The 25,282-nt window shown below is 38.1% G+C and overlaps 1 protein-coding gene across 3 annotated transcripts in view; it reads left to right on the top strand.

The window, feature by feature from the left end:
• Positions 1-4,836: 4,836 nt before the first annotated feature.
• The window catches only part of PTPRZ1 (protein tyrosine phosphatase receptor type Z1), a 234,360-nt gene continuing 213,914 nt past the window's right edge, over positions 4,837-25,282 (top strand). Inside the window, exon 1 of one of the 3 annotated variants that reach the window (XM_072652894.1) lies at positions 4,837-5,248. In XM_072652894.1, coding sequence (XP_072508995.1) covers positions 5,191-5,248 — 58 coding nt within the window. In that variant the 5' untranslated portion in view covers positions 4,837-5,190. The remainder of the gene's footprint in view (positions 5,249-25,282) is intronic. The other 2 variants (XM_072652893.1, XM_072652892.1) reach the window with 2 other exon arrangements.

The following is a 25,282-nucleotide window of genomic DNA, read 5'->3' as shown; positions in this document are numbered from 1 at the left end:
GCATATAGTTCTGTAGGTGTAAAGGTATAGCACATAATTGAATACATCTATTTAACTGAAATACATTTCTTAGCAAGAACTATAACAGTTATCTTTAATGCATGTTCCCTTTTGGTGATTTTTCTCCCCAACCAAGCCTCTTTTCTAAAATACCTTATCTTCTAGGACATGATTTTCCTTCCCTAGCGTTCCATTTTATTCCCCTTACTTCTAATGCACAAAGTTGTTGCTGAGTTTTTTCAGTTGTAATCAACTCTTCATGACTCCATTTGGAGCTTTCTTGGCAAAAATACTGGACCAATTTGCCATTTCCAACTCTAGGTCATTTTACAGGTGAGGAAACTGAGGCAAACGGGCTTAAATGACTGACCCAGGGTCACATAGTGAAGAAGCCTCTGAGACTTAATTTGAATTGAGGTTTTCTTGACTCCAAAAGCAGACCTCCATTCACTGTGCCACTGAGCTGCCACACAAGGTACCACTGGGAATATTCAATTCAGTTCTACTGTACAGACCAGGACCAACCATTCAATCACTTGGGATTTTTGGCTTCCATGTTCCTGCTATGTTATTTTGTACATGTCACTTAACCTCTAAGGACCTTAGTTATTTCATCTATAAAATGAGAGAGCAAATTAGGTAATGTTTAAATTCTCTTCAATCTCTAATGATCTAATAATCTATGGTTCTTTCCCTCAGTGGAAACTCCTTTGCTCTCTCAAGACTTAACTTCTTCACCCTTCAAAGTTGCAATTAACTGAAAAACTAATCTAGGCTAATGAAATAGAGAAAGAGGGTTAGAAGATAACACTCATGTCCTGTATTCCCTTGTCCCTCAGATTACGTACATTTCAACACTGGCTTGTTTTTTATACCTTAATTCAAAGCCTCATTGACTCTGATGGTAGCAATTCTGGACTGTTAAGAGAATTATTATCAGACAGTGGAGCTCTGGTTGGGAGGCATACTTTGGGAGCAGATGGGGCTTTATCTATGTCCTCCAATCTCCCCATCTCCATGTAAACTGCTTTACTTCTTAGCGTATTTCTAAGATATTGTAAAGTTTGTACAAAAGGTCTCTATTGTTGGCCACTTTAGGTACCACTCCTCTGCCTGGTTTTCAAGGCCCAAACCAATCCAATAAACATTTGTGAAGTGCCCACCATGTGCCAAGCACTGTGCCAAGTTCTGGGGACAGAATTAATAAAATAGATAGCCCCTGTTCCTCAAGGAGCTTACAATGCAAAGAGAGAGAAAACGCACAAATGGAGGCAGGAAGACAGGGTGGGGTGATGGCATCTTGTTCCATGATTTGAGAGTCCAGTTTTCTTCCCTTTATAAAGGATGGCATTGGGAGGAGTTTAGTACTCTACCCTCAAGCCCTTCAATCAGAGGGATGTCAATCAAGGCTTGAGTTTGCAGCATAGTAGTGAGTTTAGAAGAGATGAGCTTATCCTGGGAGAGGCATCTTGTTTACTGGAATTGAAACCAGGCAGGGCAGTAGATGCAAAATAGAGAGCTTTATCATATTTGTTCAACCCCAGTTTATAGTCTTGTTAGCTTTGATTTTGTTCTCTCCAACTGGAATGTCCTTCTACAATTCCTCTGCTTAGCTAAATCCTACCCATTCACCTACTTTTTGTTTTGTTTTCTGGTCTTTCCCCTCTTCAGAAGTCAGACCATTTAAGCATTAAAGCAGATCATTTTGGGAGGGAAGGAAAGGGTTTGGGTGGAGACTATGTAAGCCTGGTCTTCTTTCCAGGAACTGGTAATGAATGGCAGCTTGGGATGAGAGAAGTTAATGAGTGTTACATGAAGTCATCTATATGGTCTGAAATGAGAGATCCTAAGATTGGAGTTTCCCAGTCTAACAGATAGCAACACCTGGGGCTATAATGGAATTTTGACAGAAGCAAATATGACTTCATATGTGGCCTAATTTCACCAACAACATTCCTGAAGTCCCCCTGTATAGAGGAGGCATTTTGGTTTTCTGAGCAGTATGATCTGATCATACATAGCCTTGTGGTCAAAAGGGTAGTTTTTGAGTGTGGGTAGCTCCTGCCTTTGATTTGTCTTGTGAGTTCTCAACTTTGAAAGTACAGGGAATGGACAGGTGACTTGGGGAAGCAAGAGATTTGAAGATCACTGCCTCTGATTACTAGTCAGTGTTTCAGGTTTTAAGACTGTAAGGCCAAGAGAAAGGAGTGTTGCTTGTTCAGCAACCCCAAAATATGACAGAGGAGTCATTGATGGTTGGGTATTTCATGTTTTCACATCCATTTATAGTCTCCTTTGAGTCCTTTGTGCCATCTGCACTTTCAGTGTAGTGAATTCAAGGCTACCTTATACTGACTTAAAAAAAAAATCCTGACCATTCACCCAGACCCAGATGAAGTCTCACTTCCACTTCCAGGAAGTTATATTTGACTACTACAGCCTTGTAGTAGTAGAAACCAGTAGACTGGTTTCTCTTCTTTGAGCTCCTACTACACCTTTTAGTTGACCATAAATAATGAATGCTTCCCTCTTCCACTAAAATGCTCTTTTGATATCCCTTAGTAGCATGGAGGTGACCTGGGGTCTTGAAGTCAGTGCCTGTAGAGAGTAAAGGTAGAAGCTTACATGCAGCATCCTTATTTTCTGAGACCAACTAAGCTAAATATGGAGTGGCTCATTATTAGGTGATTGTCTAGATGACATTATTTTCTGCTGTAGCAACTCTCAAAGACCAAGGATTGAGTTACAGAGGAGTTAACATCACCTTTGTCAGAATTGAAGCATTTATTCATTTTCCTTAGTTTTGTCTCCCTAAGGTGCCGAAGCATTCTTTTCATTCCTCCTCAAGAATTTAAGTTCCTTGGGGGCAGAAAATAATTTTTTTTTTGTCATTGTATCCCTGGCACCTAACATAGTACCTAAGCACATAACAATTCCTTAATAAATGCTTGCTGAATTGAATTTAATTATTAAACTACCAATAACGATTGCATACAAAATTATTTAACATAAAGCACTGTCCCTAAGGAGTACCAGGTAATAGCAGATAGAGGGCTAGTCTTGGGGTCTGGAAGACCTGGATTCAGATCCTGCCTCTGACATATTACTGGGCCACTGTGAAAGAGTAATTGAATTTCTCAATGTCCCAGGCAACTCTCTAAAACTGTAAATTACAGGTGAATTGTCCATCTGCATCAGTGGAGGGATTCCATATTAGGAGTCATCAATTCCCTACACAGATAAAATTGCAGTCACAGTGCATCCAATCTAAGAAAGGCACTGTCTCAAGTGTTAGGTGAGGGTGTGATAGGATTGTTGTTTGGTCTTGTCTGACTCTTTGCAACCCCATTTGGTGTTTTCTTGGCAAAGATAGTGGAGTGTTTTGCCATTTCCTTCCCCAACATTTCTAATAAATGAAGAAACTAAGTCAGAGTGACTTGCCCAGTGTCACACAGCTAGTGTCGGAGACAGCCTTTGAACTCAAGTCTTCCTAATTCTAGGTCTGGTGTCGCCACCAGATTTACTAACTAATATAGTGATTGGCTGTTTGGATGAGTAATGATATGGATGTGGACAAGATGGTTTGGAGAAGGGAATGACTGGAGGCAGGGGCATACAGTTAGAAGGAAACAGCAGTGGTCTGGATTTACTGTGGTGAGGAGGTGATAATACTGTTCAGGAGTAAAGAAAAAGGTGCTTTGAACTATGTTGAATCAAGGGGAGTTTATTAAGTACTTAAGATGTGCCATGCCCCTGCAAAGAGCCAGAGACACAAAGAAAGGTAAGAACTCCTTTAAAAGACCCTTCATTCTAACAAGGAATATAATGCAGAAAACAAAGAAAAATATAAACTTGCCCAAACTTAGGAAGAAGGTAACCTATAATACATAGAAGGTTGTTGTGTTTGTCCTTCCTTCAAGAGGAGCACCACTTCAAGATGATAACATGTCTTGCAGTTGACTTTGATTTGAAGGAGGGCTGTGCAAGGTCACCAGCCTCACTTTCTTCTCTTGAGCCAGCTGGGTCCAGTGGACTGATATTCATCAGGATGATTGGAGATGGCCCAGGATGCAATGGGAGATCCTGGCCCTTTCAGGCTAAGGTCTTATCACAATCTCACTCTGAGTGAGACACACGCATTCAATGACTAGGCTTCTTTAAGTGGTTACTCAAGGGATGGCCCCTTTAATAAAAAAAAAAAAATCAAACGGGAAGACCCTCAGAGTTTCTGGGTAAAAGAGAAACAGTTACTATTTAGTGGTTACATTATAGAGAAGGTAATGGTAGGGAGGACAGCAGTAGTAGGGGATGGAGTGGGGAAAGGCTTCCCGGTGGGAATTGAACCGAGTAGTGAAGGGGTACAAACAGTGGGCCCCCAATAAAAACTAGACCCTTGACTGATCCATGCGGGAAGGACACTAACACATTGCAAGCATGCCATGTCTGTTGTTGTGTCTGTCCTATGTTCTCCAAGAGGACCATGACATCAAGATGATGCCATTACTTGCAGCTGGGACTTTTATTTGAGTGTTGCAAACGAATAACTATCTTAAAGAAGAAACATTGTTTCTTGCAAGGGGGAGTGAAGTTTTGTGGGGGTGGGGAGGGGGAATCTACTGTCCCAAGGGAGTCAGATGTCCTGAGAAAAATGAACCGTGCATGAGGGTATGTCTAGGTGTGTGCGTGTGCCCCATCGCCCCACTTCTCTCCACCACTTTTTACACTCGGGGCCCCAAGCCCGTTCAGCGCGCATTTCCCCCCGCCCCCCCCCTGCAGCGGGGCGCGCTGCTCTCTCCCCCTCTCTCCCACGCTGGGGCGCGCGCGCGCGGGCACACATGCACACAAAAACACGCACACACTCTCTCTCTGGCACACTCGCACACAGACACACGCATGCACCGGCGTAAGGCGGCTGTTCCTCTCTCCGCTCGGCGGTGGCAGCAGCAGCAGCTGGCGAAGCAGAGCGAGAAACTCCCACACGCTGACATGCCCCACGTCTAGTATTACCGGATTCCCCTGCGCTACGACCCGCTCCTCTCGGCTGCTCCGTCTCTCCCTTCCCCTTCTCCCCGCCGCCCCGCCGCCCCGTGCCCCGATCTAGAGGCTGGAGGATAAGAAAGATCAATTTCTCTTCCTCCACCCCGGGAAGAAGAGGAGTCGCGCAGCGTGGGGGACCCGGACGGTTTGGAAATGCACATTCCCAAGCTGTTCCTCGCTTGCCTTCAGCTCTTCTGTATCTGCCGACTGGGTGAGTGAGAGATAGGCTTGGCTACTGGGGGGTGGGTAGGGGTCTCCTCTCGGGGGGTCGGTGGCGCAGGGGGAGAGGGGTTCCAGCGCCCCAAGGAGAAAGGACCCGTTTACTTTGCTTCCGCCCGGAACGTGCTGGAGACGAGTGTGCCTCCCCCTGCCCCCTTCAGCTGCCTCCTCTCTCTAACTCCTCACCTAAATTCTGCCCCTCTTCTGTGCAAAGGGCATGATTCTTGACCCTCCAAAGAGAGCTCGGGCTAGAATCTTTATTTCCTCCCTGACCCGCCTTTCTTCCCCTTTGGCAAAGTGTGGAAAGGACTATTAAAAGCCACGGAGGAGGCTAAACGACTCTACCATGCCTTAGGAATTAAATAGAGAAATAAAGTGCAAGTGTCCTCCTACTGCCAAGGGGGAATTCACTTTCCAAGCTTGTGCCTGATGTATTCACGTGAAAAAATGCTCACATGGGAGGTGGGGGGGCGGGAGAGGTCGTATAACTCGAAAGATAGTGTCTGGCAACAAGCACCAACCTGACTCTAGTGTTTTCAATACTTTTAATTTAGTTACTTTCAAGTTTGGGCAATTATCCAACGAAACAAAAACAAAAAAATCCCTCCCCCCCCCCAAAAAAACCCACCTTCATATGACAGTTGTTAGTGCTGCCACGTAGCCTGTAAGAAAGTGAATTATCCACAGAAAGCTGCTTATGATTCCCTTTGGTAATTCATCCATCTTCCCTTCCTCTCCACCCCTTCTTCCAAAGCATGACACTCACATTTTATCAGGATTGCTTAGATAGCTCAAATCTTCTTCCTGGAACAGCCAATAGTGTATTTTGAATGTGTTCCAGATTTCATACCTGCCAATTATGAATGAGTACGGTGACAGAACTGCTTTACTGATTATTAAAGGTGTTTGTAGAAGTATTTTCCCCCTGATAGAAAAATTTCTTTCACTCTCAAAAGTATAAATTACTTGTGACTTGGTCAGTTTGTGCAATCAGTATTAGAGACTAGTGGTAGCATTTAAAAATTGTTTTGTATATATTAATCAATTTGAAATTTATTTCAATAAAGTAGGCATTAACCCATATTTTCATCCAACAGATGATGATGCTCCTTCTGTCAGAGAGAACCTTTATAAACAAAGATCATTGTCACATTCTAATAATGAGAACAATTACAAAACAAATGAAATGGTGCTTGTGTAGTTGAATATCGTCCCACCTGAAAATAACTTCAGTTCCAAAGACTTCATGAAAAGTATTCAGATGTACTATGTGATATGCAGAGATGGCATTTAAGAATTGCATTGGTATCATTGGTGGTATCATTAAAATGGTAGTGTTCATTCTTCCCTTTAAGAATTTTCACCTGTTGAGTTTTCTTTTTTTTAAAATTACAGATGGGAAATTCCCATATAAGACCCTCTTTCATTATTTAATGTAAAGTTATTGTTGTCAGGGAGTAAGCTTGCAAGCATGTGGTTCATCCCCCAGGAACAATATGCTCTGCTTGGGTTGTCATGTTCTGTACAACAGAAACACATTATTTGGAGCCTGCAAGTCTATGGTTATACAGATGCTCATTCACAAAGTAATTTCTTTAACTTGAGTACAAAATTCAAATGTTCATTAGTTTAGTTTTATATAGGCATGTAATGTTCTTTTTCCAGTAGAAATCGCAATTTGTTTTTCTTGAACCAATTATGAGGAAGAGATCTACCTTAGTGTCTTCCATCATGGTTCTACTGTTGTCCTGTGCCCTGATCCGGATGGGTCAGGAGCTTCAAATGTGATGGATGACTTGATCTCAGTGTTAATTCCTTTTGAATAGCAGAGACAGATTGCATACTGTGCTGAATGGGGTTATTGTTTTGATGAGGATGCAGATTCACAACTCACAAATGAAGACTCCATTTCAATTAATCACCTCCTCAACTGCAGTCTGTAATTTTATTTGACCAACTTCATTTCTGAGTGATATATTGTCACCTTCACAGTTATATAGATTTTACCTTATCAAGTGTTTAAGACATTGGCTGTTGAAAAATAAGAAGGGATGTGGGAGTAGGGGGTGAGGAGGTAGGGTACTCATCACTGTATCCATTCTTTTGTCCAGAATATTAGCACATTTTGAACATTTATCTTGAAAACTGGGCATATGGGTCAGTTTTCCATCTTATATCTGTAGAACAATTTTGCCTCTATAGGAGAACTATCCACTGTAGCTACATAAAAAGAAAACCTACTCTAAATTACTAGCAAGGATTATCCAATACAAAACTAGAAGTTCAGAGTGCTAACTGTAAATTTTAAGGTCTCAAAATTATGGTTTGTTTTTACAAGAAGATTAATTTATAGTTTTAGAAGGTTCACACTTCCAAGGCAATATATCAAAATGTGATCATTTCAGTAATCCAGATATTTCTATCAAACTTAAAATAGGCTTTTATTTAGGGAATTTCTTAAGATATTCACTCTTAAAGATCAAGAAGACGATATTGGGACAATTTGGTTAAATCGGCTTTGTCAGTACTATTTAGATTAGCAGTCTGGATTATTTTAGATAAACTGGGTCTTTAGGAAACACTACATTTTGTTTGACCTTAGGGACTTGATATTTAATATCTGAATATAGTATTGACATAATACTATTACAATATTCATGCCACAATAAGAGGTGAGAGGGAAAAAGTGAAGCTTACTCTCATCACATTTTGCTTAAAGGGGGAATAACACGCACACTTAATTTGGTATGACAATTTATCTTGCTCTACAGGAAAGTAGGGGAGAAAGGGATAAGTGATGTATAGGGGGATGATAGAAGGGAGGGCACATGGGAGGAGGGAGTAATTAGAAGTAAACACTTTTAGGGGAAGGTCAAGGTCAAAAGAGAAAATAGAATAAATGGGGGGCAGGATAGGATGGAGGGAAATATAGTTAGTCTTTCACAACATGACTATTATGGAAGTCTTTTGCAAAACTTCACATATATAGCCTATATTGAATTGCTTGCCTTCTCAGTGGGGATGGGTGGGGAGGGAGGAAGGGAGAGAAATTGGAACTCAAAGTATTAGGAATGAATGTTGAGAATTGTTTTTTGTATGTAACTGGGAAATAAGAAATACAGGTGATGGGGTATAGAAATCTATCTTGCCCTACAAGAAAAGAGAGAAGATGGGGATAAGGGATGGGAGGGGTGTGATAGAAGGGAGGGCAGATTAGGGAAAGGGGTGATCAGAATGCAAGACCTTATGCAGTGGGGGAGGGGAGAGATGGGGAGAAAATTGTGGAAATGAATGATGAAAACTAAAAATAAATAAATTAAAATGAATATTCATGCCACAATGCAGAAGGATCATGGCAACTATTTAGTTAAGCAATATTGGCAGGTAAACATTATCTCAGCAAGACAGAAACTAAGGGTAAAGAGTATGAATGTTCTTCAAATAAGGATTTTTTTCTTAATAACATTGAATCCTGTTTAAAAGGGAAAAAAAGATTACATCACTAAAAAGAAAATCATGACTTTTTTTTTTGAAAATAAAAGATGGTCTGTACAACTATAGTTACTCATTTAATTTTACCCACTGAACAGGTCTATCATTTGGGAAACTGCAATGGTTTTCCCATAAGCTGGCTTAAATATGACTCATGAAGGAGAGACAGAAGTAGTGAGGAAGTGGATAAAAATTTCATTGTAAGGAGCCTTTTCTGTGTCTGAAAGGAATTTCACAGTTTTCAAAGAAAATTAATAAATGCTTTGAGCTACTGGTAGGAAAAACCTACTTACTAACTGTAAAATATTACTGAATATATTGAATATTAGTGCTAAATATTTAATGAACCCTGGTGCACAGATCAGCTCTTAGACCTTAGGGATGAGCATGAACTCAATTTTTGGCCATTGTGCCTTAGTATTAAATGACACCCTATTGTTCTGAAAACCTTAATTTGCCTCACACAGGTGGAAGTATTGAATCTAATAGTAAATGAATCTCAACTTGAAATATTTGGCAGGAGAGCATTTATACAAAATAAGGAAATCAACATGAAAAATCATTTCATTTTTTCTTTAAATATTACAGTTTATGGCACAAATATTTGTAATCCCACAGTAGTAGTTGTCTTTTTTTTTTTTTTTTTAAGTTTACTATTGACTGCTTTTACACCTACATTGCGGGAGTTCAGCCAGAATAAGTCATTCCACTGATAAATTTATTTTGCTCTTATTTATTATTCTTCTGGAAAATTTGAATCCTTGTTGGAAAGTATATGTTGTGCAACTGTCTCTTTTATTATTTGCCTTTGGCGAAAAATCAAGGTTTTCCTGGAAGTCTTCTTGCTCTTTTACTTCTTCCTGAGGATAACAGTATCTTGCAATGGATTAATGAAGAAAGCAAGCCAGAGACATATTATTAACATTATTATCGTTAGGATGACCACTGTGCTAAGTGCTTTACAATCATTATCTCATTTGATTCTCACAACAACCTTGGGAGATAGTGGCTGTTACTAAAGTTATTTTATAGATAAGGGAGTGAGGTCAACTGAAGTTAAGTAAGTAACTTAAACTGCCTAGGGTCACACAGCTAGTAAGTATCTCAGCATGGATTCGAACTCAGGTCTTCCTGATTCCAGGCTAAGATTTTACTTCCTAGATGATGAAACTGATGGTGACAAATATAATGAAAATCTCAATATAATATAATGAATATAATCAAAATCAAAATCCCTTTCTTAGCCATACCCAATTTATGCTAATAAGTAATGAAACCAACCTTTTTTTTTTTTTCCAACCATCCCTTAAAGTCTTTCACTCACTGAGAAAACTCAAGATTGAAATAGTCAATTTCATACAATAGCTACTGGACAGTATCTTGGTGCTGAACAAATGTTTATTCATGGAATCAAATTCTGAGAGTTGAAAGGGACTTTAGAAGCCATCTATTCTAGTCTCCTCATTTTACAGTTGAGGAAACTGAGGCCCACAGAGGTTAAGTCACTTGCCCAGGTTCACGCAGGTAGTAAATGGCAGAACCGAAGTTTTCAATCCAGTTCCTTTGGCTCCATTATAATACCCTTTCCACTATACTATTCTACCTTGTTATTCAGTGTGAGGGGATGATAGGGAACCACTGGAGTTTATTGAGTAGTGGGGTGAGTTGAATGGCCATATCTATGGCATAGCTTTTAAATAGTCTTCCAGAGGTGCGAGCTTTATTCTTTTATGTATATTTGTGTACCTTGTCATTGTTATTATTTTACACCAGTGGCTTAAAATTTTCAAGGAGCTTGTCTCAAGTATCATACAAACATCAGGAAAAAGGAAATGAACTTTGCTTATCGCTTACAGTAATGGGATCACAATATTAAGATGGAGTTAGGCAAATAGGAAGATAAATTGAATGCTCATATCTCCTCTGCTTTGGGAGACCATGCCATCATGCCCTAGCTGCCTTCTTACTCTGTTCCTGTGGGTCCCCTTTCACATTTGTGAGTTCTTCCTAGAATTTCAGTTTTGTGGAAGGGCTCAGACTAAGCCTTCCCTGATTTTCTGGATTTATCCATCTTGCTCAGTGGAGGTACCCCATACCCTCCTGCTTTTCAGTTTTCCTTTTATGTGTTATCTTTCCTCATTGGAACATCAGCTCCTTGAAGGCACAGGATGCCTTGCTTTTTGCTGGCTTTTGTATTACCAGCACTTAGCAAGCATACAGATGCTTACTGACTGACTGACTGAGAAGGGACCTTAAAGCCATCTAAATCCAACCTCATCATTTCATAGATAAATACATTGATGACAAGGAAGATGAAGTAGCCTACTCATTATCCTATACGTAGTAAGTGTTAGAGCTGAGACAAGCCCAGGATGTCAGATTTAAGGGCCAATGCTTTTTCCCTCCACCAGGCAATAAACATCTATATTTCAAACAGGAAAACTAAAATACTTTTTCTAAAGAAAATATATTGCACTTAAATTACTGGTGAGAACTTGACAACCGTTAATTTGAAAAAAAAATGAATGCTCCTGAAATATTTAGCTATGTAAGTACAGAATTTCTTTCTGGGTTCAGTTCACATTAGCCATACTCAAAAATACAAAGACACTGAATTTCGTCCATAGAAACTTGAGCAGAGATGGAGAAATTCTGGTGGTGTTAAGGGTGAGTAAAAGCTGAAGGCCCAAAGGATAGTTTGTGGATCGGGGGTGGGGAACTTGCAGCATCGAGGCTACATGTGGCCGTCTAGTCCTCAAATGCAGCCCTTTGACTGAAGCCAAACCTCACCGAACAAATCCCCTTAATAAAAGGGTTTGTTCATGGAGGCCACAGGTTCCCCACCCCTGAGTAGACTGCTTTGAACCTTGTGAAAGTTCTATGGTGGAACAGAGGTGTACTAGACCCTGACTCTGTGTTGACTACTCAATTTTAAGTGTGTACATTTACACTTTAAAAAATTTTCTAATGCTGCACATCAGGGCTTGCTTTGTTGTTTTGCTGATTGTCTAAACTTAAGGAAATGATGAGGAAAAGGTTGATAATGAAAATTAAACTTTAGCGTGTTCTATTTTTTCTCAAAAAGCCAGTTGTGAAACGTTTACCACTGGCAGTTGGTCACAAAGAGTGCTATCTTGGTGAATCCACAAAGAAATAAGTAAACACACACATATATGTGTATATCTATATCTATATTGATGTAGATATATAGACAGATACATACATATACATACACACACACATACGCTGCTAACAGTGCGTCTTTGGTTGACTCAGTTCACTTCAGTTTTACCATCCTCTCTTTCCTCTCACTACTCTGATTCTGACTCCATCTCCAGATACTGAGCCTGTATTCACTTTAACTCTCCCAACCATAATCCTTCTCTGGAGCCAGTACTTTGTATCAGACAACTTTCCCAGCAGTTATATTCGCAGACACTTTCTGGATCTAGGCTGGGTATAAGCTGAAAAAAATCTCCCCACAATACTTGAAATTCTAGGTATAACAGGGGACTTTTCCTTTTGTTTCACTTTGAGTTGTGGTGACTGGTGGAGACAGCTAATTGGAAGTGGTCAGTCAGTATGAATAGGGTCTGGCACTCATCACATGGCCCAGCTGACCTAGGTAGCATATGAAGTGTCCTAAAAAAGTGAGTGTGTTTGTATGAATTGGTAGTAATTAGGAGAGATGCATCTCAGGGGACTCTTGAATGGTGGAATTCTAAAGTAGCTAGAGAACATGGCACCAAATTAATTCCTTTCCAGTGCTTTCCTAGTGCTTGGGATAAACCTGGAGATCAAATCACAGGGAATGATAGGTAAAGAAATAAAATTGTACGTCTGGGCATGCACTTGAGTATGCCTGCAAGAGCAAGCCAGAGGCAATTTAAAGGATGGAAGATTTGGAGACTCCTCAGAGTATTTACAGACAGAAATTGAGAACCACTGATTTATTTACTCTGCTAGACTTTTTTGCTTCCCATCTTTTCTGCTGCCTATCCTTTCCCCTTCTCATTTTAATCTTTATTAGTCTATTCTCTTAAGGTTGAACATGAGCACATGGACGAAACCTAGATCAATCAACATCTCAATGATTAAAAGTTTGCTGGAAGAGGAGGTTAAGACTGTTAGTTAAAACCAATTTTTAAAATTCTATGGGTTTTCATTTTTTCTGTTCCTCATTAGCGTAGATATCAGAAGTTCATATAATTAAAAATACCTGGGTACAGATTGAAGTTAAAGGAAATGTGAATATTTAGGTTCCTACTAAAAATTTGCTCATCATGTATCATTCATGCAGTTTTTTAAAAAATGAGCTATATTCTTTAGCTGTAGAATTAATTTCCCTTTCTAAAATAACAAACTTGATATCTTGGTCAATATATAGCTCTAAAGAGTCATAATTAATGACTGAACAAGACAGCTAATTTGTAGGAAAAGAGGAATAACTATACTGAAAAACTTTCTTTAGAGTTAAAACTCAGTTCCAAAATAGCAACTGTAGGTATTTCTTTCCTTTTCCATCTTGACCTGAAGAAGGACTTCATTCTCTTCTTCCACCATTTTCCCCCTCTCTTTTTCTCTGTCCATTTTCATTGTCCTCTTAGTTATAAGCCCCTCACCCATACCTGTTCACTTGTTGGATGGTAAAAGTATAAGCATAATGGCCAAAAATCATTATCAGCCTGCCAAACTACATATCTCTGTCAAACAGTAGAGCTAATATTAAGGAAAGGTTTGAATCAAATCAAGATAGTAATATCACTATTGCCTTGCTCTTTTTAGAACCTGAAAATATTATTTGCTAGAGTTTGGACATTGAGTTACTATACTATTTCAAAATTTACTTAATTTTGAAGTCAACTAAAGAGGGAGTTCTTAGTAATAAGTATATTGATGAATGCATCATTTTTGCTTTTTTAGTATCTTTAAGCAAAACTCATGGCCATTGTGTTTATTTCAAAAAGTAAGATTCTTTCCAAACCTTAACGCATCCTAAAGCAAAACAAATGTCACTGGGAAAATGGTCACTGAATCTTCTCATTATATCCACATTTGGTTTTTATAATAATCCCACAGGTAGGAGAATCCAGAGTAGGATGCTCCAGATTGCCCCGAGTCATAGGACCCAAAAGAGACCAGATCAACCTTAGAGTTGAATTTATGATTCTGGACTACTATAGGAAGAGAAAAGATTAATAAATTTGGATGTTGTCCCTAAGGAATATTGCAGTCTACTAAGAGAAGTAAGATAGAAACACTGAAGGCTGTAATACATATGAGATAAAGATGCATCTTTCGAGGCCCAGTCAGGGAGATCTCCAGGAAGGTCTCAGCCTGCCACATTTTAAAGTCATTTCTTAATTCTCAGTACTTTCTACCTGCTGTGCAACAGTCATATTCCCTTTTGTGCTATTTGTATACCAGGGCACATTTGTTTTATTTCGGTCACCTAGTTTTTTTGTTGGCTTTGAGTTTTTTTTTTAATTTATGCTTTCCTTTTTTACACCATTGTTATTTTCCAATACTCTCTGTGCCATAATAGCTGCCTTTGTAACAAAGGAAATATGTTAAGCCAAATAAAATATCATAGCTACCATACCTAATAATGTATATTGTTAACATTTTCATCTGTTGTATTTTTGTAGGTAATATATATTATCTATCCCTCCATCTGTCCATCATCTATTTCAAATATTTTTTACCTCTCAGACAGTCAGGAAACATTAAGTACCTATTATGTACCAGGCACTATGCTAAGTACCAAGGATGCAAAGTTCCTGTTCCTCAAGAAGCTCATAGTTTAATGGGTGGGAGAGAGGGAGGGGCAACATAAAAGGAATTATGCACAAATAAGCTGTATACAGGATAAATTGGAAATATTAAACAAAGGGAAGGCACTGAGGAAAGGCTTCCTTAGAAGGTGGAGTTTTAGTTGAGACTTGAAGAAAGCCAGAAAAGCCAAGAGGAAGAGATGAAGAGGAAGAGTGTTCCATATCTGAGAGAGCGAGCCAGTGAAAATTCCCAGAGCTGGGAGTAAGAGTATTTTGTTTGAGGGACTGCAAGCATGCCAGTATCACAGGTTTGAAGAGTATATATAGTGCAGTATAATGTGTGAGAAGACTGGAAAAATGTGTATGTGTGTCTAGTTTATGAAGAGCTTTGAATGTCAAAAAATTTGATTCTGGAGGGTAATAGGAAGCCACTGGCATTTATTGAGTAGGGGTAGATGCTATGGTCAGATCTGTAATTTAGGATGATCACTTTGACAGCTAAGTAGAAGGTGGACAGGAGTAGGGAGAGTCTTGTGGCAGAAGTCCAGCCTTATCAGGTTGTTTTGGTAGGCTAGTGGTTGTGTGAGGTACTGAGATCTTGCATCTGAAAGAAAAAGGAAAAGGGCTCATATACACTAAAATATTTATGTATTAATACATATAAAATATTTTTGTTGTGGCAAAGAATTGGAAACTAGAGGATGCCCATCAGTTGGGGAATGACTGAACACTAATGGAGTACTATTGTACAGTAAGAAATAATGAAGGAGATGGTTTCAGAAAAACCTGGTAAGACTTATATGAACTGGTAGAAAGTGAAGTAAGCAGAACCAGAACAATCTACCCAGTAACAGTAATATTGTAAAGATAATCAGCTATAAAGACTTTGTAACTCTGATCAATATAAAGATCCATCACAGCTCCATAGGACTCAAGATATAAAATGTTATCCACCTCCAGAAAACTGATGGACTCAGAGAACAGATTGAATCAATTTTTTTCCTTCTTTTTTTTTTTTTTGCTTTTCTTTTCTAGAACACGGCTAATGCTGAAATGTGTTTTGCATGACTTCATATGGATAATGGGTATCCTTTTCTTGCCTTCTCAATGAATTGGAGAGGGACTGGAGAGAGGGAGAGAATTTGCAACTGCAAATAAAAATAAGTTTTAAAAAGTAAAAAAAAATTAATCAGAAAGCATTTATTAAGTATCTACTATATTATAGGTACCATGCTAAGGAAAGATCAGTCTTTGCAATACAATCTGAATTCTGAACTACTTTCTTAGTGGTATTTTAAAGTACTTGAAAAGCATTTTTAAATTTATGAATAACAAAATTTTGTTAGGAACAAAGTGGGCCTGTTGATCTTATTAAGTACTCACTTTAAATGTATCTTGAATGTTTTTGTTATGGACTTTGGCCCTCTGAAAGTGAGCAAAAATTGATACTCAGCATCTAAGTCAGCAGTCTGTCAAAGGTTTCCACAATATCCAGGAAGCTCAGTTTGTAGAGTGGCTACCATCTTTGTTTTTTATAAATCATGAGTTTGTAAATGTACTTAAAACTTGAATTCTCTGTAAAAGCATTAAAATAGAAAACAGTAGCTTAATTAAACCTTATAATGAACTTTAATATCATTTGTCTTATGAATTCTCTTGGTTTTAAATGAGAAACATGTACAGCATTACTTTGGTATGATCAATATATCTATTTAGATGAATAAGGGTAAATGAAATATTGAATTTATGAATCACTGAAATTGGGAAATGAGGAAAATAATGCCAGGCTATTAGAGAGTGTTATTTCTTTGCTTATTTAATGTAAAGGCAGACATTCTATATGTGCGTATGTATTTGAATTAGAAATACATATATATGTATTTACGTATATACATACATACACATATATATTTGATGGCTACAAGAATTTTGTCTACTTAAAAGACATGGTTAATTGTTTTAGGGTACTGTATTTGCTGGTTACTGCCAAAATATTATAGTGAAGTTTATTCATGATGTATTTCAATGAAAAATCTTTAAATGGTAATTATGGGTATTTCTTTCTGGGTACTTTGTTGGTATTTTAAAATGATGTTGCCTTGTTTTGTGTGTTAAAAGTATGAGTGATGATAGATTATAGTTAAGTTTTCTTTGTACTATGTTTTGTCCTAATGCAATTTCTAAGGTAGAATTTTCCTTTTCTACCTCTCTTTCTTCTTAACTTCAATCCTCATTCACAGTAAGCTTTCTCCACCTCACTCCCACTGCTCCATATTTCCTTTTGTTCCATGGAGGCTTTTTTTTTTCTGCATGTAACACAGGACTTTCCCCGTATAGTTGCAGTGACCCAGCTCTCAAAGGTTTGTTCCATGACTCACCTAATCCTTTCCTCTTCATATTTAGGTGTGGTGGTTTCTAGTTAGTACATCTGGCCATGGATCCTAGGAGACAAATAGATCTTTCTTTTGTTACTGTGTTAGCACAATCAGAGTAGTTGATCTTTGGAGAAGAAACCAGTAAACCAGATAATCCTCTATAGCCTACTGTAGCCACCCTATAGAAAGCAAAGCTAGCCCAGGCTTCTGAACCAGACTGAATCTCATACTGCAGAGATGACTGACAACTGTTGTCAAAAGGAAGTGACCAAAAGAGTCACATAAGGCCTTTTTTTTCTTCCTTTGGTTGCAGAACAGTGTTGCTCTGGGCAATCTAGTTTTCTGGCCAGCTTTCTTTCTGTGTCTTTGTTTTCCTGGTGTTGTGTGTATCCCTGGGGAGAATCTCATGCAGTGGGGTGCACTGCAAGCTGCTAGAGGTCATAAGACACAGTACACACCATGGGGTAGTGACGACATTGTATCATGTGGTCATTGATGTCTACGTCCTTGACACCTTACAATCTTTTCTCTCTTTTCTGAGGCATACCTGTGCCAGAAGTCACAGAGTCCTGACAGTTTTTTCAGTTTGTTAGTCATTGTTCTCCTGAGTATTTTTAGACACAGAAGGTGCCCAGGCCACCTGCTTTGACCTTTTGCTCCAACCTAAGGTTTTGGGGAAAACTTGGTTTCTCAGTTGGAAAGACCTTAGTTCGTAAGCTCAGATGTATTTTATGCTTTTTTTTTTTTTTAAGATTCTTCAAAAGGAATCATTATCCTGGAATCCCACAAGGCTAGGAAGGGACTTCAGAGGTAATCTGGCCTAATCTTCATATCCCCCCATAACATCTCACACAAACCTGAAGAACCAAATCAGGCTTTTTCTAGCCCCAGTTCATAGAAGATGGAAGTTCTTCATAGAGTTTTTCCTTTGGAAGTTTGGTGGTAATTGACTAGAAAGGCTTCCTGAATTTTGCTTTCTTCTGTCACAAAAGATACAAAGGCTCAAGTGCATTTTTTTTATAGCAAGAAAGAGAGAAACAATACAAATTCACTTCAGTTTGACTGATGAGGCGTGTCTCCAGTACCTAATATGTATATAGAAATAGGCTAAGAGCTATGGAGGATATAAAAGTAATATAGTTTGATGTAGAACCTCAGCCCTTGAATACCTTATAATTTAGTTGAACTTGTACAGAAAAGTTAGTATATGATTAAGTGTCAATTTGTGTGGCTCCAACAATTATATGAATAGAAGGGAATGTGAGAGGAGAATGACTGGGATACATTGATGACAGAGCATGCAGACATTAAAAATGTTAATTCTGCCACACAGTTACCCCAAACTACTCACTCTAAAATTTAGGCACCTTCTGATACATTTTTGTTGAATTCAAAAGTACCCTTCCCCTAATTAATATTTTTAGTCTCATAATAATTAGCATTTTATATGTTTGTAAAGTGCTTATGTATGTTATCTGATTTGATCCTCATAACAACATTGTAAAGTGGATGCTTTTATTTATTATTTTACTTAATGAATTTTATTGATGAGGAAATTTAGGCTGGGAAAGATTAAATGACTTGCCTATTAAGGGTCCAAAGTAAGACTGAAACTCAGATCTTCCTAACTGCAAGTCCAGTGCTCTAATTCTTATCGGTGTTTGTGTGCTTTAGAACAGTTTGGATCACAACCAATTCATGCCTTCGCATCCTGTATAACACTTGGTAATGTTCTCTGGTAAATCATCTACAGGAAGACCACTCAACATATTGATGTTCTAAAGTTCTCTTCACGTTAGGAGACTACCAGTGGAACTCTGTTTGCCCGTCTGGTTGTTCCTTGTTCTTGACGCATGACTGGCCTACCTTCTTTTCTGGTCTCCTTGTTCTCTGATGACCGCCTTTCTGCTCATATGCTCTTTTTTCTGGTCATATGGTTCTCTGGGAATATTCTTTCATTGATCTTGAGCAGTGTATTGTATTATTTTGCAGTTTGTTTATACCCACTAAGCCCCTCTCCATTGCTCTTTGGATGACTATCCACTTTAATTCTTTTGAGACTAGGATTCTATGACAGTGATATAGGACAGAAGACTGGATTGCATTCAAGATATTATGCAATTTTTTTAGTGGTTCCAAACTTCTGCTGGAAACAATGGTCCCCTCATTTTTTTAATCAAAACTTCTTCCAGGGCTGCTATCTGTCTACAAGTTAATTTTTAAAAAACAGGGTTCCTATATTATACTTTCTGAATTACTATCCTTAACATAAAGGAAAGAGCTTTGATATGGAGACTTGTTAGATGTACTGAAATGTCTTCAAATCTCTCTCACCCTGTATCATCCACAGTGGAAAAAGTGTCTAGCAACCATAGCTATACTTTGTAGCTTTTTTCTGACTTGTAGTATTTAAAACCACTTATTATATAAAAATTATATGAAATTTTGTTGAGTAGGCTTGTCTTCGATTCCTGACTTAATTTTAGCATTAGACAACTGGTATTTGCTGATCAAAGTAAGCCTGGGTGCTAAAAAAGAGTAGAGATTGAGTTAACTCCCATGGTTCTTGGATACTGTCCAATTCAGGATTTTGAAAGCAGACAGAGGCTAAGACTAGATCTGATAAACTGTTAACTTCATAGTAAATGGGATCTACCCTACTTAATTGAGTGTGGCTTCTCTGTGGCAATATCCATTTAATGAAAGCAGATGTGGTGATGGTGCCATCTCTCCTGGGATCCTAACTTACCTTTATCCAAACCCTTGCATGTTGTTTTCTTGGCTGTAAGAATACATTTCTATTATTCTAAAGTCAGTCTGTTGGTTTTGGTTGGTACATAGAAGACAAAGCACCTCTGTACCCATTTTTTAAAGCTTTTACATTCAAATAATGAATGTTCAAAAGAGTCTGCTTCAAAGATGCTATCTATGTCTAGATAAATGGATTTAATTTATCTTAGTAATTGAAGTACCTTGTTTTTCTTCCACTCGATACAAATAGAATTTGAGATATAACTGTTAGCTCATTTACATTTTTTGAAAAGATCATCAACTGTCCCTGCAGTATACCAGACTTTGGATTGGATGAGATATGGTATCATGCCAACTGGGGTGAGGGTGGAGAACTTAAAAAAAAAAAGACTTCAGCCTTCAAGGCAAATTTTTTAAAAGTTGTATACAATATTCTGAAAAATGAGTTAATATCTAATCAGGGAAAATTGATAGGTTGATTTCATCGCTTATATCATCACTCTTATAATTGACATAACTCGTTTCTAAAGATTAATAAACCACATGGCAAAAGTGGAAAGGCAGTGACGGTTAGAATAACTTAAAATAATTTTCAAGTGATTGGTTATTTTTTACCTTTTGTAGGTTTTCTTTGATCATGATTGAGGTTTACTTAATGTATGGCATTTATTTCATAAGGTTTTTTTCTAAGTTCTTTGTTATACTTCCTTTTCCTCAATGTATTAGTATGAGAATAGAGTAAAGGAATTAAATATTTTCCAGTGCACCTGCCTCTTTGAATTATTTCTATGCCAAAACAAAAGGAAAAGGGTTTAAATTTCATTTGGGAATGAGGATAAAAAAAAGACAAACATTTTCTTTATAATTTTGTGGTTGTCTTCACAGCGATTGGCCTCTGTTGAGTTTACAAAATATGTTTATAATTTGTAACATATATGGTTTAATACCGATTAGTTTGCATTAGATTTAATATCATTTATTTATATGCCTTGTTTTAGTCTTTCTGTATACCCTTGGCTTAACACAAAGCCTGACACATAGTAAGTATTTGAATAAGTCCTTGTTGATTGATTGAATATAAGAATACATTTTGCCTAGGAATTATTCCCCTTGATGGTAATGACACAGAAGCCCATATGAAAAGATTTGGGAAGCTACTCTTTTTTCTGGGAGACAGATTACGTCTTTTCTGAATCATATCCTCAACTCAGATTTGCTTTGCGTGTCCTGGCAAAGAAAATGTACCTCCATGTAGCAGTAGCAGTATTCTTCTTCTAAATACACAGGGAGCTTTGACTTTCTTGTGTAAGGCTATGTGACTGTCACATACAATATGCTAGAGATTTGTTTTTTGGTGGTTGAGATATAGGGGAGAAGGAGAGAGAGAGAGAACAAGAGAGACAGAGACAGAGACAGACAGAGAGAGAGACAGAGAGACAGAGACAGAGACCGAGAGAGACAGAGACAGAGACAGAGAGAGAGAAAGATGTCAGACAGAAAGAGGGAGAGAGAGAGAGAGGGAAAGAAGAACAGAGGAAGGGAGAGACAAAGAGACAGAAGGAGAGAAAGAGACAGAAAGACACATAGAGAGAAAGAGATACAGAAATACAGATGGAGAAACAGAGACAGAATGAGAGAGAACAAGAAGGAAAGACAGAAAGAGACAGAAAGACATCAGACAGAAGGAGGGAGGGAGAGAGGGAAAAAAGAAGAGAAGAAGGGAGAGATAAAGACAGGAGAAAGACAGAGACAGAAAGACAGATGGAGAAATACAAGGAAAGAGAGAAAAAGACGTAGACAGAAAGAGAGAGAGAAAGAGAGAGGGAGAGGGAGAGAGAGCTAGCTTCATGGAAGTAGGTCATCAAGAAAAGATTGATAGGTACTGCTTTGTGTAGAAGTAATTGTGCTCATTTATTGTGCTCAGTTATGACACATATACCAGAACTGTGTAGTTTCATTAGAAATTTTTGTTAAACATTAATCCTTTTGGCTTCCTTGTAAAGGAGACAAGAAAGAGAGCATACAAAATAACTGAGAGGAACAATGTTACTCTAACAGTGGTTCATATTGCGGTGCTATCTTCGGTTAAAAAAAAACCAAAATAAAACAACAAAATTCCAAAAAATCCCCCAACAAACCAAAAAACCTCACAAAACAAAACCTTTTGGCTGGAAAGATCTTTTCACCAACCCAATTACCTATTAGAACGCATTCATAGCACATGCAGCTATATTCTTCATTATTCCCTTTGCATAAATTATTGCTAGTTTTAGGCAAGTGTGTACAGACTGTTCACAAGCATGTAGCAATGTATATAATGGAGTGTTGAGAGCCACTGCAGCATTGATTAAATGCCCACAATGAGCAAAACGCTATTCTGGATTCTGGGGGCATAATTACAAAAAAGAGTTCCTGCCCTGCTCACAAAAGAATACTCTATGTAAATAGATAAATAAGCATATACACGATAAATTGAGGGGAAGGAAAGCCCTACCAACCTGGAGGAAGGGGGGTCATTGGGGAGGGGGAGAAGTTTGAGAAAGCCTTTCATTAAGAGTGAAAACTAAGCATTCTAAAAGCCTGAGGTGATAAGGGCATATATTTTAGGGTATTTCTACTTTACTGGAAAGAAAATTTGTTTAATTTTCCCTACATGTAGTCACAAGAAGACAATACTTCTGTAAATCTATTTCCATGTTAAAACATAGAGAGGTCATGGAGGAATCTTCCAGAAAGTTATAGATGACATTTTCAGAAAATTATGGATAATATTATATGTTCGATAGCTTAGTCAAGGTAGTTCAAAGCTACTGTATTTGTGTCCTGGACTCCTTTGCCAGTCTGGTGAAGTTTATAGACATACCCTTCTCAGATTAATGTTTTTAAATGCATAAGCTAAAATATATAAAATTACATAGGAAATGAAATATATTGAAATACAGTTATCAAAACTTTCTTTTTAAGTCCATTGACCTCATGGCCATTTCTGAGCTTAGGCTTTCATGGGCCTGGGCAACTGAATCAAATGAATTGTTGAGGACTCTTCCAGGACTTTTATTTTGTGAGATAAATAGAAGATAAAGCAGTGCCTCTGAAATCAAATGCTGCTTCACTTCCCAGTCCTTTCACTTCCTTTTGGACAATCATAAAAACAAAAAAACAAACCGCGGGTTGGAAGAGGGAGCCTTGATGCTGTTTCCTCCAGTTACCCATTTGGTGTAACTATGCCAGCATTTGTAATTTGTTGTATCCCTCAATACAGTTTATTCCTTTAGCTAAGAAAGGGTGCTTCAAAATAAATGTTAGTCAAATCACATTTTCATCCTTCCAAGTCCAAGAATTCATATAGGTTGTGAATTGAATTGGCAGGCCAGTGTCAACAACTTTCTCAGGGCATCCACTTTGCTGTTAGCATTCAGATGTTTAATAAAGAAAATAAGTAATCAGAATAGAGAATAATAGTGAATGCAAGAAGAGGAAAGATGACTGTAGCCAGAACATGAGAGAAAAGGAACTTTTAAGTTTCTCTATTCTAAGGGGTTGTGGGAGAATCTACTTTTTGGCATGTACAGCGGATGTATCATTTCTATGGGTAACTTTCCCTTATGCTTCCTGTCAAGCCAGTGTTTTAATGAAACAAAAAGATACCGGATCCCTCTTACTAATACCTCCACATCCTTCCATCATCCCTCTCTCTGCCCGCTAGTGCTAGCCAAGAGCATTTCTCCCACCCTTTTATCCTTTTTCCCAAGAAAACTATCTGAAATACATGAGAATCCTGCCTGATTCAAGCCTTACAGAAAGCTTTGTGTATCTTGAGCTCAATGATTACCTGTATATGTTGCCAGTAGCTAGTTATGTGATTGACACTTGGTTCTAATTTTTATACATTTTAAGGAATGTGAACTTTTGATTTTTGAAACAAACTTAATTATCAAAGTTCTTGATATTTTAAGCCCTAAAAATTGTGGAGTGGGCTTTAATGAATTAGAAAGTATTTTTTTATGTATCTACTTTGTGCTCAGAACTATTTCAGCTGCTAGGGTATATGTATTTTTTTAAATGCTCTTCACTCTAAAATCTCTGCTTCCTCAACATTTTACCACTTCTCTTGATAACCCTACATTCTCCCAGTTGCCCAGACTGGAAACCTTGAAATCATGTCATAGCCCCTGTCCCCTCCTCAAAAATCACCCACTACTTTCATTGTAGTTTTCCTCACTTTCCTAGATTATTCATGTAGTTTTCTAATCGATCTCCCAGACTCAATTCTGTGACTTCTCCAATTAATTCTTTGTAAGATTGTCAAAGTAACTTTTCAGGTATCCAGGCATGACTTTGTTGTGCCCTTCTAGAAAATCTTCAGTTGGTTCCAACTACTTCTAAGTAAAATACTAACTTCTTAGGCTTCAAGGAACACCACAATCTGGCTCCGATATACCTTTCTAGTCCTATTTCATGTCTATTAAATGTTTTGTGAAAAAAAGAACATTTATTTGAAAATCACAACAAAACTGGATAAAGCTTTGCTAATGTGAGGGTGTCTGAGAGGTTCAGAGAAAAGAGAAACCACTGTGGCCTGGAGTAGTTGGGGAAATCATTCAGGAGAAGGTAGGAAATTGAGTTGGGTTTTGAAGAAAAAAAGCAGGTTTTGTTCAGGCAAAAGAAAGTGGGAAAGACATACTAGGCAAGGAAAATAATATGAACAAACATAGTAATATAGTAATTGGGTCTTCTAGACATGAGACTATAAGAGCCTGGACAAACACTATAGCAGTGGAAATGGATGGGAAAGGGTGAAACCAGATAGTCCCAAAAAGGAAGAGCCAACAGAACTTGTTGATAATTATATAGAGGTAACAAAGGAGAGAGAACCTGGCACAATGGATAAACTGGTGACTTTTGAGCAGGAAGTCCTAGATAAAACCCTCATCTCTCCTATACAAAGACTGTGTGACTCTTGAGTAAATCATTTCACTTTCCAGTGCCTTGGTCAGTCAATAAGCATTCATTAAGCACCTATTGTGTGTCAGGGATACAAAGAAAGTTTGGGGTTTTTTTAATCCTTATTCTTAAGGATCTCACGTCTAATGGAAAAACAACATGACAATAACTATGTTCATTTGGAGATAATCTCAGAGGGAAGGTACTAAGATTAAAAAGGACGGAAAGGTTTCTTGCTGAATGTAGGACTTTAGCTAAGTCTTGAAGGAATTCAGAGAAACCAGGAGGCAGAGATGGGGAAAGAGAATTCTAGACGTGGCAGGATAGCCAATGAAAATGTCCAGAATTTGTGGAGTGGCTTGTGTGAGATTCAGCAAGGAGGCAAGTGTTAGTGGATCAGAGAGTATATGTGGTGGCAGGTGGGGAGGTAGAGTAAGGTATAAAGGTAGGAAGGGGTCAAGGTATGAAGGACTTTAAAAGCTAAACAGAAGTTATATTTTACTTGACTTTGGAGGTCATGGGGAGCCCCTGGAGTTTATTGAAATGGAAGGGGAGAGAGTCATGTGGTCTATCGAATATTTCATAGCCTAGCCCAAATATTCTTAAACAAAAATTTCTAGGTTTTATCATTCAATGATGCTTAATTTGGTGGCATAAAATCTATTGATAAACTATAATAAAATTTGCTTC

The sequence above is a fragment of the Notamacropus eugenii genome, chromosome 3 (assembly GCF_028372415.1).
Source record: "Notamacropus eugenii isolate mMacEug1 chromosome 3, mMacEug1.pri_v2, whole genome shotgun sequence".
Lineage (NCBI taxonomy): Eukaryota > Metazoa > Chordata > Mammalia > Diprotodontia > Macropodidae > Notamacropus > Notamacropus eugenii.
The sequence above is the reverse complement of the archived record's forward strand: the minus strand, read 5'-3'. Positions and strand labels throughout refer to the sequence as shown.